This window comes from Solanum verrucosum, unplaced genomic scaffold (assembly GCF_900185275.1).
Source record: "Solanum verrucosum unplaced genomic scaffold, falcon-dt-bn FXZP01000093.1, whole genome shotgun sequence".
NCBI classification, from domain to species: domain Eukaryota; kingdom Viridiplantae; phylum Streptophyta; class Magnoliopsida; order Solanales; family Solanaceae; genus Solanum; species Solanum verrucosum.
The window spans coordinates 1,719,540-1,735,881 of NW_026020065.1; the positions used below are offsets into that span (position 1 = coordinate 1,719,540).

General features: G+C 32.7%; 2 protein-coding genes across 2 annotated transcripts in view; both read right to left on the reverse strand.

Moving 5' to 3' along the window:
* LOC125823682 (BI1-like protein) overlaps nt 1-16,342 on the reverse strand; it is a 176,173-nt gene that overhangs the window by 10,335 nt on the left and 149,496 nt on the right. The gene's annotated exons all lie outside the window — the stretch shown is intronic.
* On the reverse strand, nt 10,575-12,438 carry LOC125823637 (pentatricopeptide repeat-containing protein At5g18950). The gene has a single exon (XM_049502982.1). It carries the CDS (start codon nt 12,434-12,436, stop codon nt 10,631-10,633), a length of 1,806 nt encoding a protein of 601 aa, XP_049358939.1. The 5' UTR covers nt 12,437-12,438; the 3' UTR covers nt 10,575-10,630.

The window sequence follows — 16,342 nt, forward strand, 5'->3', positions numbered from 1 at the left end:
CATTAGTCAATGATACTATAATAATAAATATATGTTTTTGTATCATTAAGGTTTCTTTGTCACACTCTATTCATTAGTCAATGATACTAAATCACTATATATATTACTATATAAGAAGAGGGAATAAGTATTCACCACAAGTCAACATGTGTTCCAATAAGAAGAGGGAATAAGTATTCACCACAAGTCAACATGTGTTCCAATAAGAAGAGGGAATAACCAATATATTTATAAAAAGAAATGACATAAAAAATAAAATGGAGAGAGTATTGGTTTTTCAAAATGGAAAAGGACAAAACACATATAAAATTAAAAGACATATAAAAAAAAGTTGGTTTAACTCTCAAACATAAAAAGTAACATATGTTATTAAAAACTTTAATAAAAAGTACTATAATTTACAATAAATAATAACTTAAAATATCTACAAGACAACAAAAAAAAAGACTAATTTTTGTACTGCTTCTGTCACATAAATTAGGATTGGGATGATTTTAAAATTTTAATTTTGGTTATACATTATAAAATAGCCGAAAAATTGAATGACATAATTTTTAAAAAAATAACCGAATGAATCGTCCTATCGATAACCCTAATGTTACTTCTACTCTGTTTATTTTTACTTAAATTTAGAAAGATATGCTTCATTTATACCCTCAATCTTATCGCTACATTTATTTGCTATTTAAAATTGAAATTAAAAAGACAAATGACAAATAAGTTTCTATATTAGCTCACTTATGAGCAAAATATATATAACAATCTTTACTAATTTTATAACAATACATAAACTATACTCCCTCCGTCCCATATAATTAGATGGGCACTTCCAACTTTACACGGTGATTAAGAAATCATTAATACAATGGAAGACTTCACCATTTTACCCTTTGTTTATATCAATGCACATTGAAATGAGTTACAAAAAATACACATACAATATAGGAATGGTCATATTAATTGTAGGGGTAAAATGAAAAAGAATTAATTAATTCTATCCTAATTTAATAAGTGCTCAAATAATATGAAAAAAATATTTTTACTAAGATTCTCATCTAATATGGGACGGAGAGAGTAACAATATAACTTTATTAATGTTGGGTCCGGGCAGCTCCCAGACTTTCTTTACTAGTATATATATATATATATATCAATATCATTAAGGTTTCTTGTTCACACCCTATACTCATTGGTAAATGATACTGTAAAAGTATATATTACTAAATTGCATCTCTAATAAAGGAAAAAAGAAAATAATAAAGAAGAAAGAAATAAATAATAAAATATTGTCAAATGGTATCTAGAAATAATAAATTTGTTACCAAATGGTATCTCTATTTAAAGATAATATGAAAAAAAGAATAAGAATAATAAATGAGAAAAGAATAAAAGAGAAAATAAAAATACTCCTTTCGTTCCTATTTAGTTGTCCATATTTCCTCTTTTAGTTGTCCTTATTTAGTTATCCATTTTGACAAATCAAGAAAGGTCAACAATTTTTTTCCTATTATACCCTTATTTAAATAAAGTTGTCATAAATAAAGTAAATAAACTTATGAACTTCCCAGGATTGATTAGTTATCTTGAGTGAATTTGTTTTGAAATTGTAAATTGTACTATAAGGGTAAAATTGTAATTTTACTATGCTAATCATTGTTGCCTTAATCTGTGTGTCATTTCTAAAGTGACAACTAAATAGGGACGGAGGGAGTAATAAATAAGAAAAATAATAATTTATTTTCTTAAAAAGGTAAATATGTAGATAGAGAGAGAAATAATAAGATAAACTAACCAAAAAAAGAAGAAACAAATAATAAAAATATTACCAAATGGTATCTCTAATAAATGATAATATGAAGAAAAAAATGAGAAAGGAATAAAAGAGAAAATAAAAATAATTAATGAAAAAGAACAAAGTAATTTATTTTATTTTCTTTAAAAGGTGAAAATATAGAAAGAGATAAAACAATAAAAGAAGATAAACTAACATAAAAAAGTAGAAATAATAAAATTAATACCAAAGGGTATTTCTAATAAAGAATAAAAAAAATTAAAAAATGAAAGAGAAAATAAAAATAATAAATGAGAAAAGAATAAAAAAGAAAATAAAAATAATAAATGAGAAAAAACAAAAGAAATATAATGATATGACAAAAAGAATAAATGATAAAAAAAAAAAAGAATGAGGATATGAGCCGTAAAAGTCACTTACTTCAACAAAATAATAGGATAATATATTTTCAAAATACCTCTATATATAAATATATGATTCCATTAATATTATAAATTAATAATTTTTTAAAAGTACAAATATATCTAAGACAATTTATTATTGAAATATGATTCTATTATGTTTTGTCTTTTTTAAAAAAAACATTCAAATCTAGCTGAAGTTCATCTTTAACTTTTCTTATTGCATAATATAATTTCGGTGTTGCCACGACTGCAAATATTTTCGAGTGGATATGGAATTACTTTTTTTGTACTCACATTATACGTATCTGATCTGTCATTGTTGATTTTGTGACACATTTCAAATGAGAAATCATATTTAGATATGGTTTCAAGAAATTTCCTATGTTGCTTATCTAGTTTATTCTTTTAACCATCATATATTGAATGTTTTTAGTAAAGATATAATGACAATATTTAATTATTAAGAAATAATAAACATTATGTATAATGTATTTTTACAATGAATTTATTGAAAAAATTTCAAAGAATCATTTAACAAAAGAATATATTACAATGAATCATACACATATATTGTACTTTTTGTATAATGAATTAATTTTTTAAATGAATTCAATAAATATGATACATAATTTAGTAAGATAGACTGATTTTGATATATTTAATGTACTTTATGTATAATAAATTTAGTTTTTTTATGTGAATCAATAAATATGATATATAAATTAGTAAGATACAATGATTTTGATGAAAATCAAAATTAACCTTCATTGAATCTCAAAACACTTTTAAAGTAATAAATATTAATTTATCGATTAAATACTACATATATAAAATAATAATATTTCATGATCCACCTATATTAATTTAGTGAAGTTTTATATATATTTTATTAGACTTAAGATTTTACCCAAACTGTTTAAAATTATTAATAAAATATCCTGACTCCACCTCTTCTTATATTTTAAAACCCTATAATGGTAAAATAAAGGGAAAAAAGAAGGTAAATAGGCATTTTGGCAATTAAATTTTGAAAGTGGCCTTTTTTTGCTAAATTTTCTCATGACACTTAGATTTAAAATATTAAATACCACAACTCAAACATAAAAAGTATTTATGCCTAATAATCAGGACGTGATATTATGTCATGCAAATATCACCCATATTTATAATAAACAAACAATCTCAAACATATAAATAAATTTAGATACATAGCAAATGCATTTAAATTTGAGCACATCCAATTTCAATTCTAAAAAATCAGTATTTTAATTTTTCAATTAATTACACCACTTCATTAATTAATTATTCCCAATATGAAAATAGTTTGGTATAAACATAAATGTGCCACATATATATTTTTTTTTTTAAAGTCTCCTCATACACATGTCATTAAACTCATTTACAAATTAGTCAAGATTATGAAAATTTTGCTCTTTGACTAAAATTAAAACTACAAAAATTCACTATATATATATAACTATATGTTCACTTGAATATATTTTTTTTGTTCATCAGAAAAATGAATGAGAATAAAATTGTTATCGGAGAAAGCTTCGATAAGGATCTTAGTGATGATGAGACTACAATCGACGAAATTTCACCATTTGAATCGAAAAGTGATGAGGATAATGCTCATGGAATGACATGGTCTGAACGCGAACTTCGCAAAATCATCAAACATATGGAGGATAAAATTATGGAACTTGAAGTGAAACGTAGTCAGATTGATGCAAAAAGTTCTGTTGCTGCTAAAATCAATGCTGATATCGAATTGCTCCTTTGTGATAGAGACCTTTTGAAGGAGGGTTTGGATGATTTTCTGGTGGCATTTGCAGAACAACAACGTGAAGGTATATATCGTGTGTTTTGATTATGTGTATGCGTATGACTAATAAATTAAAGTACTTTTTTTGTGTCATGTGTATATATGTTTACATTTTTTTTGGTTTGATCTTTAATTGATATGAGGCCAAAAGAAGTTAAATTCTCTATGAATTAAATTTAATGTAGAAGTTGTTTCTATTCTAGAAATCAAGGCTAGAACAGATGGTAAGAAATCATTGAAGATTATTCTTGTCTCGTGCTTAACTTATGTCATTGATCACTAAACCCTAGCATAGAATCAGGCTCAAGTCACTAATCAGATGTTAGAATCGAGTTTTGAATTAGTCATCGGAGTTGAGTTTTGGGATCAAGATCGGATCCAATTCAGTTGTCGGGGTCGAATCCCAATTTGGAAGTCGGGTTTTGGATCAAGTGTTAGGGTTGAATCTCGAGTCAGGTATCGACATCGAGGTCGAATCTCGATTTGGATGTCGGATCTTGAGTCAGGTGTCAGGATCGAATCTCAATTTGAGTTTCAAGTCGAATGTGCCGGTTCGAAAGTCGGGTTTCGAGTCGAGGTCGAGTCCCAATATGAAAATCAAGTCCTGGATCGGGTGTCAGAGCATGATTTCGATTGGAAAATCGAGTCCCGTGACGGATTTTGTTTTATGATAAAGTAAAACTAAATAAATTAAAGTATTTTTTGTGTCATGTGTATATGTTTACATTTTTTTCGTTTGATCTTTCATTGATATGAGGTCAAAAGAAGTTGAATTCTCTATGAATTAAATTTAATGCAGAAGAAGTTTCTATTCTAGAAACCAAGGCTAAAATAGATGGTAAGAAATCATCGAATATTCTTGTTTCGTGCTTAAATTATATCATTGATCACTAAACCCTAGCGCCTAATCAGGCTCAAGTCACTAATCAGGTGTCAGAATCGAGTTCGAATCAATCATCAGAGTTGTGTTTCGGGATTAAGATCGGATCCAATTCAGCTATATGGGTCGAATCCCAATTTGAAAGTCGAGTTTTGGATCGAGTGTTGGGGTTGGATCTCGATTCAGGTATCGACATCGGGGTCGAATCTCAATTTGGATGTTGGATCTTGAGTCAAGATCGAATCTCAGTTCGAGTATTGAGTTTTGAGTCCAATGTCGGGGTTGGCCGATTCGGAAGTCAGATCTCGAGTCGAGGTAGGGTCCCACTATGAAAATTGAGTCCTGGATTGAGTGTTAGAGTCGGATCCCAATTGGAAAATCGAGTTCCGTGTCGAATTTTGTTTTATGATAAAGTAAAGCTAAATAAATTAAAGTATTTTTGTGTCATGTGTATATGTTTACTTTTTTTTTTTCGTTTGATCTTTAATTGATATGAGGTCAAAAGAAGTTGAATTTTTCTATGAATTAAATTTAATGTAGAAGAAGTTTCTAATCTAGAAATCAAGGCTAGAATAGATGGTAAGAAATCATCGAATATTCTTGTCTCGTGCTTAAATTATATCATTGATCACTAAACCCTAGCGCCTAATCAGGCTCAAGTTATTAATCAGGTGTCAGAATCGAGTTCGAATCAGTCATCAGAGTTGTGTTTTGGGATTAAGATCGGATCCAATTCAGCTATCGGGGTCAAATCCCAATTTGAAAGTCGAGTTTTGGATCGAGTGTTGGGGTTGGATCTAGATTTAGGTATCGACATCGGGATCGAATCTCAATTTGGACGTCGGGTCTTGAGTCAAGATCGAATCTCAGTTCAAGTTTTGAGTCCAATGTCAGGGTTGGCCAGTTCGAAAGTCGAATCTCGAGTCGAGGTAGGGTCCCAATATGAAAATTGAGTCCTGGATCTAGTGTCAGAGTCGGATCCCATTTGGAAAATCGAGTTCCGCGTCGAATTTTGTTTTATGATACAATAAAACTAAATAAAGTATTTTCAACATTTTTCGTCCAAATAAAGACTAAAATAATTTCTCCATATTGAATTGTAGATGATTTAATTGCGTAGATATCTAATTTTGACTATTTTTAAAGATCTGTGTATATCTTCCTCAATATATGATAATAAACTCTTAACTAGTGATAATATATGTAATTATGTTTTATAAGACAGTTTGGGAGGTAACGCTTCCTACCAAGAATTTTTCAATATCTTTAGCTCAAGCCCAAAATCTTTAATTGGGGAAGGAATACCTCCATCCTCTACAATCCTTTGATGATATATACCTTCAATTTTAAGATTTATGTCTCAAATTCTATACATCTTCACGAACCAAAAAATTAGTATCGATTCATGATAAAATATTTTATACTTTAGGTTAGAAGGTCGTAACAAATCTTTGCATCTAATCATTTCATGACGATAGCCTCAAGATCCCTAGGTCTATACAATTCCAACATCTTTGATTGTTTACACCACAAGTTTTTTGAGCTAAATGTTGAACTTGTAAAATAAAATAAACAATGATAGCAGTGAAAATGATTTTTTCTTGAAAAAAGAAGGGATATTTACACAATAATTTATATAAAAGAATAATCAATGAGGATATAGTTTAAGTTATCGCATTATTTTGTGGTTGTTATTGTTCTCTTAATAGTTGTTTTGTTTCTCCACTGTTATTTTTCCTTTTTTTCATACCTATTTTGATATGTTGTACACGAGCCGAAGATCCTTTGAGAACAACCTCTTCACCTCCACGAGGTAGCGGTATGATCTTCGTAAACTCTACCCTCCCCAAATCCCACTTATGAATTTCACTTCGTATGTTGTTGTAATATACAATGAGGATATACTACCTGATTGTCATGAAAATGGAGGAAAATATAAGTTTGAAGAACAATATTGTAGTGGAAATAATCACTTATGACCATTGAGGCATTGACCACTTGCGAATTGAATAAAAAAATGATATTTCAAATTTTTTGTGTTCAAATGAATGTCTCTCAAGAACATATTTATGCAAGTGCTTTTTCACCTTGATGTTTGTGCACAATTTTCCAATAGGACTACTTTTATCTATGAACAATTAGTCTTTGAAAAGTGTTAAGTTTAATTCCAGCAATTAGCTCCACACCTTGTTTGATACCAATGCTTAAGATATATAGTAGCAACTTCTTTGGTTGGTTGATTGATTAATCCAAAATATAAACATTTCATACAATGTCCTTTTATCAATTTCAGATGCATTAAAAGAGGACAAGGAGATGAAGACTCGTAAGAAATGTAATTATGATTTAGCTGGAACTTCTGCGTCGAGTGAGATCACTCAGGAACACTGGGAAGACATGCTTAACCAGAACTCTGATTCATCAGAAGAAGAGGAAATGGAGATGCAAAGGAGAAACGCTGAACAGAAGAGCTGGAGGACCGATGAAAGTCGTGTACGACGCATGCACTTAAGGATAGAAGCAGCATTCAACAATTCTTGTTCTGATTCCGATGATCCCTCTCAAGACCCTGATGATGATATACACACAAACATTGAAGGCTTGGCTGATAGATTGCAAAAGCTGGTTGCAAGTCAAGAGGAAGAGTTGAAGGAAAGCAAAGGGGAAAATGATGATGTTGGTAAAGATATGGCACCTGAGTCTAACTCAGCCTAAAAAGATAGCTCAGAGGGAAGGATTGTTCAAATCTGCAACCAATGTGGACAAACTAAGGACAACCAGGGATGGCAGATCTATGAATAGTTCATTGCTTCAGACTGTTCAAGCACAGTGAGAACATTGTTTTTGTTGAAAATTGTTTTTTAAGTTACTGCAGTAATTTTCTTAGTCGCCTAATACTTAAGTTGCTTAAGTTTAGGATGATTTGAATTTTAAACTTTTATGTGGTTGTTTTAGTTTGTTGAGATATTTTAAGTTCTTGAATTTTGGATTAAGCAGATGTTTTGTTGTAGTTGGCTATTTAAAGTACTCCCATGCTTAAGAACCCTTTTTTTATGATCTGTCTGCGCCAGCTTTCGCGCACCTCGGAAAAGCACCAAAGGTAAGAATACAACCAAAAAGTGTCGTAAGCTGACTGTAACACGAGCAGCAAAGATAAGGAACGATGATGCAATAGAAATTGCAGCAACTGAAACTGTGGAAATAGCACAGGCTATAGAAGAAAAGACAAGACTCACTGGTATGAAAGCTGCAAAGAACTGGATATTTTTCTAATAACTCTTATGACAAGAGTTTGATCTGTTCTGCTGCTGAAGTAGGAACATGGCCACGGAGACAAATCTGGAGGGAAAAAGCTCCACACAAAAGGGTTTTTTTCCGTTGGATTTTGGTCCATGAAGTGGCCCTTAGCCAGGATAGTTTACAGAGAAGGGATGACTTTATTAGAACTCTACTAATTCTGCAATTAGCGTAAATCATAATCTAGCTTGAGATCCATCAACTTGGTATTGCTACTACCTATGAAGTACATTTATTAGACTACTCTCAACGTTGTGATTTTGGTTGGCAATGCCAATATCCATATTGAAAACCATATATAACGAAGTATCATCATCGTAGGTTGACTTATGGAGTTCAACCCAAGCAAACCTCTGCAGCATAACAGTATCTCTCTTATCCCAGAACTGGTTTTCATCAACTTGCCATTATTTGTCAGCATTATCAATAAGAAGTAATTTGTCATATTACCTTTTGGATGTAGCACAAAATCTGACTTCTATTTGAGGAAGCACGTTAGGAGGTGAAGGAGGGACCTCATTCCTTTTTTTGCCTTCATTAGTATGTCTCACCTGAATGATTCTTCCAGGATCACAGGCACCTGAATATGTTGGAGCCAAGGGCATCTTAAAGACCAACAGAATATGTGCAATCAGATAAGATAGATTTTAAGGAAAAACGATAGCCAAGAAGTGCACCTGTGGACTCAAATGACGACAAGGAATTGAATCAGCTCCACCTAGCATATCACGACATAGGCTTTAAAGAGGGTTTTCATGATGGATTCTCAGATAGCCTTCCTCTCAGTTCCCCTTACTTATTGTGAACCACAATTTTACTTTCCATCTTACAAGCTCAAATTAAATCAGGACGCATGTGTAAGTGTGATAAAATGAAAAAAAATCTTATCACTATTAAAAGACTAGTAAATGCAGTTTCCTACGTACCCAGCAAAGAGAAGGGAATGATGCTGCAATTGAAAGTACCAATCAGTTAAAACAGGTCAATAGTGGGACATCAAAATGAAGAAAAGGTGCAAATGATTGGAAGTTGGAGAACTGATTCAACTGTTTCAGCTGCTGGAAACAGCACTGATCCTAGAAGATAAGCCAGACTCACTAGCATGGGAGCTACAAAGAACTGAATCATTCACTGTTAACTCTTAGTGCAAGAGTTTGATCTCTTTTTTATTGCTAAAAAGGAACATAACCATGGAGACAAATATGGAGAAACAAAGCACCAGACAGTGGCATTTTTCCACTTGATTTTGGACCCTGAAGCTGCCCCTTACCCAGGATAATTTACAGAGAATATGTAAAAGATGTCATTTGTCTGAATGCAGGGATTACAAATCATCTCTTCGTACATTGTCCCGTAATATGCATCTAGGCAATTATTCCTGACCATATTCAATGATAAGAGGGTAATGCCAAGAACAGCAAAATAATTAATGCAATGCTGGTAATACAAGGTCCTAAACAATGAGAGAAAGAAGATCTGGGACACAAATCCTTCCTGCATATGCTGGATTGTGGAAATAAAGGAACCAGAGAGTTTTTGAAAGAAAATCTGGTAACATCTTAAGGTTAAAAAAAGATGAATTCCCTTTTAAGATTTTGGCGTAAAATGTAGAAAGCACAATGAACTTTCTCTGTCTGTTACAGTAGGCATAATCATGATGTACATAATCAATGCAGCAATGGAAGATTTTAGCTTCAAAAGCATTGGGCCACCAATGTTTTTGACTGAACAAAAAAAAGTAATGTACTTCCCTTTTAGGTTATCAATAAATTGATTCGACATAATTTTCCTAACTTGAGTGTTAAAATTGTATTTTAGAAGCCTACTGCAAAAAGTAATAACTAGAATTTTAGATCACTCCAGAATTGTCCCCATCGGCTTTTCTGTCTCTTTCTTTAAAGGAAAGAAAGTTTAGTTCTAAATTAGGATACAAACCAAACAAAGTGAAGTAAACACAAAAATCAGTCATACATTTTGATCTAAAATAGATATTTCCTCTAATGAAGTACCACTGACCATGAAAGTTGAATATTGCAAGAAAGTAGAATTCAAATTCTGACCACACTGGAAACACACACCAAAACAGTCCATTTGACAAAAGTTATTCAGAAGAAGTGATTGGTGTCTCTCTCCTAGCAGAAACCACAGATTCTCTAAGGAATGACTGCACTTCAAGAATGTGAATGCATCCATCATCAAATTTACTGTAAGCGGTAACAGAAATACAGTGTGGGATGTGTAGTAGCACATGCTACAAATTTGATCTCTATCACATATCAATAAGACTAACAAAATACAACATTAAGTTATAACAAAATATGTGAAGTTGCATGATCAAGGTGTATAAAGCAAATAAATCTTCTCTTCCGATTTGGCCTTAGACAAGATAAAGGTGTTGCAATCTTTATAAGACATCAACCATCTTGAATTGCTCAGACAATATATCTCATTTGCATCTCAATATGGTGGGAATTATCTTTGCAAAGTTTATTTACTAGAGAACGGAAAATTTTTTCTCTGACAACATGACCTAGCCTAAGCATGTAAACTAAAATGGATAAAGACTCATCCAACTTATCTGCTTGAGAAAGATGATAAATCAGTTCCTCAAAAGTTTTTCTCCTTGGTCTGAGCCTACTCTTCATCATACTGCTCAACCAATCTAGCCCCTCTGTTACATATCCCTGCTTGATTAATCCAAGTACGATAGAATCATAAGTCGATGTTGCTGGTTTGACACCTCTATCTTGCATATCGTTCCACAATGATTTCGCTTCCGAAACATGGCCGATCTCACAAAGTTTCTCAATTAACACTGTATAAGAAGCAGGTGATGGTTGCAACCCCTGCTTTAACAGTTCATATAAAAACTGAAGACCTTCAGCTATTTTCCCATTCTTGCAGAAACCCTGAATAAGAGAAGTGTATGTGACCACATCATGGGTAACACCACTCTCAGCCATTTTATTGAACAAGTTGTGAGCTTCTCCTACTCTTCCATAAAGACACAGCCCGTGAATCATGGTATTATATGTCACTGTGGTCTCTCCATATCCTTTATCACACATTTCCTTATAAAGACTTTCAGCTTCATTTAGACGGTTAGTTGTTAAATAACCATGGATGAGTGTGTTATATGTGTATTCATTGGGATTGAATCCCTTTTGAATCATCTCAAACCATAATTTCCGGGCATCTCCAACCGATTTCATTTTACAGAGACCATTAATCATTGTTGTATACATAACCATATCCGGAGCATAGCCTCTATTCTTTAGATCATTAAATATCCTAAAAGCTTCACGCATCTTTCTTGTTTCACATAGTCCCTGAATAACATGCTGATAAGTGAATATATCAACAGAACAATTAGTTGCAATCATTGAATGGAGAAGAGATGACAGTCTAAAGTAATCTCTGTTCTTACATGATCCATAAATCAATTTATTAAAAGCAACACTACTAGGGGCATGCCCAGCTTCCAAAACCCGTCGAAGAAGTTGATGACCTTCTGGAAAATTGTTCTCCATACAAAATGCTTGAATCAAGTGCCCAATCGTATCTACATCTGCTAAAACACCAGATTCTGTCATATCCTCGTACAATTTCCAGACAATGTCAGTTCTTCCAGATCGGACAGAATCTGAAAGGGCTGAATTCCAAATTCTCAATGATGGGCAGTGGCCAACACCTCTCAATTCAGTAAACACGTCGAGGGCATCCTCAATCAATCCATTTTCACAAAGACACTGAATGTAGGCCTCCAAACAACTAGGTTGAGGCACAAAGTTCATATTTTGCCGAAAACATTTGGCTGCACTGGCTGCCTTGGCTTGTACAAGCCCACTAAATATGACTTCATCAGAGAACTGATCCCTCGAAAAACCATTTTGAGAACTAAGCCAAAAATGAAACCGAAGCGACAACATAACATTTTTTTGTGCCTTCAGAACCTCAGTATAGAATCTTGGATCAGTAAAATTAACAGTGGGGAAATCAGATAACAATATTTGTTCCCATCTGGGTCGTGTCCGGATGACTTTGCAAACATCTTTAGCTATCTCAGCAAAGCTCTGTTGCTCACTTTGATGATTTACTGAACTTGATCGATCTGCGTTTTGCGTAGCAACTTCACCTTCAACCCCACCATTACTTCCAGCAATACTTAGGTTACGGATTGGGGAACTAACATTTTGGCGAGTGCACAAGCTTGTTACAAAAAAGGGAGGTCTAGCCATTCAAATCTGCAGATTGTTTAATCAAATTCAAATGGGTATCCACTATACAGAAATGCCAATCAAACATACAGCTAAAATACATGAATTTACATGGAATGCCTCTTCATATCCATATACATTTAAGAATCTACAAATAGCAATATGAGATATAAATGCAAAAAAGAATTTCAAAACAGCAAATTCTTCAAATAAAATTCAAACACATGAATTTACACGAAATGCCTTGTCATGTAAACATTTATTTCATAAATGAACAACAGAAAGAATCCAAATCTGCAGATTCCTCTGTAAAATACAGATGGGTATACGAGAATCCCAACAAGATTTCAGTTTAAATAAATGAATCTACAAACATATAGAACCATACAGCAAAGAATTTCAAAATTTACAATCATGAATAAATATCAAATGGGTATCATAAATGCCAAAAAAATCAGCTCGAATACACTTCCAATTAAACAAAAATCTTACCTTTTTTAGCCTTATAAGCACGAAATCTAGTTTCTTGATCCTTCAAGACCCATTCTGCCTGTCTCGGACCCAAAGTATTGCCAAGGCAGGACAAATCCCTATACTGGAACTTTGAAAGATGAATGCCTCAAGCCTTAAAAAAAAATATTAAAAAAAAGGCGAATCTTGCTGATTGGTGAGAATAAAAGATGGTATTGTGATAATTTTGCAGAAAGTGAAGCTACAAATATGAGGAACAGAGGAAGAAGACGACTATTTCACTTGGCATTGACAGAGGAGTAATACACAATGCAGAAATAATTGTACCTATTGAGACGAACAAAGCCTATCTTCTGATGGGCCTATTTTTCTTGATGATTGGGCCTTTACACAACCTCTTTGACTAAAATTTTGAGATCTCATTTTTAATTGGGAAAATTATAGAGAAAATGATCGAAATGGTCCTTAACGTATAAGGGTTAAATTATTTTGGTCCTCTATATATATCATCTTATCTAAATAGTCTTTAATGTATACAAAATCCTGATCATTTTAATCCTTAGCCCTAAAACTAACCAAAATGATAAAAAAAATTGTTAACTTTAACAGCGGGTCCCTTGGAATTGAGACCCTTCTTCCTCAATCTACTCTTTCACCATTACCACAAGCACACCCTTTTCCTTAACTTTTTTCTTTCACCATTTGAGGTCAGCTCCATATACACTACACCCATTTCTCATCTCCCTCTAAAAATTCTATTTACATACATAATAATAAGAAGAAAATCAAGATTATCAAAACAAATGGGAACTAAGTAAATTGGATAAAAGTCTCTATTTTTCCTCCGAGGAGATCGCCATAAATAAACTCTTTTTAAGTTGTAACTAGTTGTTCTCTCTTATTAAAGTGATCTATGGGGAGATAGCTATCTTTTCGTTTTAACTTTTTCAAAATTAGTAAGTTTTTCAAGCATTGTTTTTCATTCTATTTTTAAAATAAAAGGGTAAAATTTGAACACACGGATAGAAAATAAAAATCTTACAAATGTTCAATTAAAATTTAAAGAAGCGTTTGTAAGTATGAGAAGATTTTTGGCAGTGGAAATTGTAAAAGAAATGACAACAGAAAGAAGAAGAACGAGAAGAAATGGCGGAAAATGATGATGGAGAAAGAAGGGTTCACCAAGTGTGGGACCCACAGTTAAGTTTAACAAATTTTTTTATTTTTTCTGTTAGTTTTTAGGGCTAGGATTAAAATGATACTCTTTTAGTATACATTAAGGACTATTTGGATAAGATGAAATATATAAAGGATCAAGATAATTCAACCCCTATACATAAAGGACTATTTTGATCATTTTCTAAATTATACAACATAGTAAATATGTGTTATGTATTTATTGTATATAATTATAATTTTAAAAATAATATGATTCACAAATAATCTTTCAATTTTATAACAAAACATCTGTTTATATTCAAAAGTCGTGTTATATAGCGTTAGATATGTCATTGCTCGATCTCACTCTCTTACTTTCCTTTATTTTTCTCTCATTAACTCCAAAATTAAACAATTTGTTTAATTTTCTTCTCGAATCACGTTTTCAAGGTGATTCACTTTCAAAATATTCAAAAATTACGCTCCGATGAAGAAACCTTGACACCAAACCCTAATTTACACCGGAAAACACCAGAGTAGTGGCCATGATGGCCGCTGGCCAACTTTCTCTGGAGGAGGCTGGGCCAACAATAATATCACTGACAAAAGAACCATTGAAGAAGACATATGTGAATATGATCAAGCCCCCCCAAACCTTATATAAACTTATTCCAAAGAAACAAATATTTTATCTGCATGAGGAACCAAGGATATTTTTGGAAGAAGAGGAGGTGGATCAGATGATTATCAAAGAAGATTTATAGTTTGCTGTGATAGGAAAATTTTTGAATGGCTGGCCTGATATTCAAGATTTACGAAAACTGATCTCAAAACAATGTGAACTGAAAGGAGAGGTAAACATTGGACTGTTGAGCAACAAGTATATACTGATTCAGGATTCAAGACTAGAGGACTATGTGAGTCTATTATCGAAGCCACAATTCTATATAACACATAATCAGATGTCGTACCCACTGCGAACACTCAAATGGAATCTGTATTTTGATCCAGCGGAGGAGACATCAACAACAATTGCTTGGATTTTCTTTCCAGATTTGCCACCAATTTTTTTTGGGGAGGAAACATTGTTCTCCGTTGCAGCAGCAGTAGGAAAACCATTGCAAGTGGACTTGGCAAGGGTCAAGGTGGAAGTGGACTTGCTAGGAGATTTTCCGAAAAAAATAAATCTAGGCATGCGGATGAAAACTGGAGAAGTGAAAGAAAAGTGGATAACCATCAAATGTGATTAAGTCCCTAAGTATTGTAAGAACTGTAAGCTTCAAGGGCACAATAAGAATGAATGTTTTATAATTCACCCAGAACTATATCAGGAAACTGAGGGTACTGAAGCATACAAGAAAGAGCAGGCGAGAAGAGGGGATGAAAAATTACCGAAGGAGGACACAGGAAAAGCAAAAGTAGGGGAGAATGAGGTTTTTCAGAAACAGAGGAGAAAAAGCTATCAAAAGGGAGGAAGTCAACCATATAAGGTCAAAGTGGAGAAGAAATGGAACCCCATACCACAAGTGCAAGAAAAGGGGACAGCAACAAGAAACAAATTTGGGGTACTATATGGCACTAAAAAAGATGAGAGGGCAGACAGTGAAAAGGAGAAAAGAGTACAGACCGGTGGGGAGCGAAAAACAAATAATGAGGAATATAACAAAAATATAAAAGTGGTATTGGAATCAGCGGAAAGAAGTGGGGAACAAGTATTAGGGTCCAATAGCAACAACAAGCAACACGATGCTCATAGTTCAGTAAATGATGTAGGCAAAGAGGATAGGCGCAAGGACTCAAAACAATCAGAAAATACTTTCTCTCAACTAGAGGAGTATAAAGATAATGTTGGAGTTACTGATGAAGATGAAGTAGTACCAGTGACTAACCAAGATTTCAAATTAATGGAGGAAGGTGAAATAAACGAAGAAGAAATTGCGCAAGAGAAGGCAAAAATTAATACCCTATCAGAACAAGAAATCAAGGAGAAGCAAAGCACAGATAAAGATGAAATCATAGAGACGAATGTTGAGTATGTGAGAAAGAGTGGAGATCTCTCTCCAAGGCAGATTGGAAACCTGAAAGAGAAGATAAAGAAAGCACCCAAACAGGATCAGCCTCAATCACAAAGAAATACAAGGAGTAAAAAGGGGTCCTCTTTTACATCGGATTAATGATTAACAAGGTTATATTTTGGAATATCAGATATGTAAGAACTCAAAAGGCGTTTGAGAGATTAGTAGATCTACATAAAAGACATCACTATTCTTACATTGCTTTGTTAGAACCTTTTCAAAG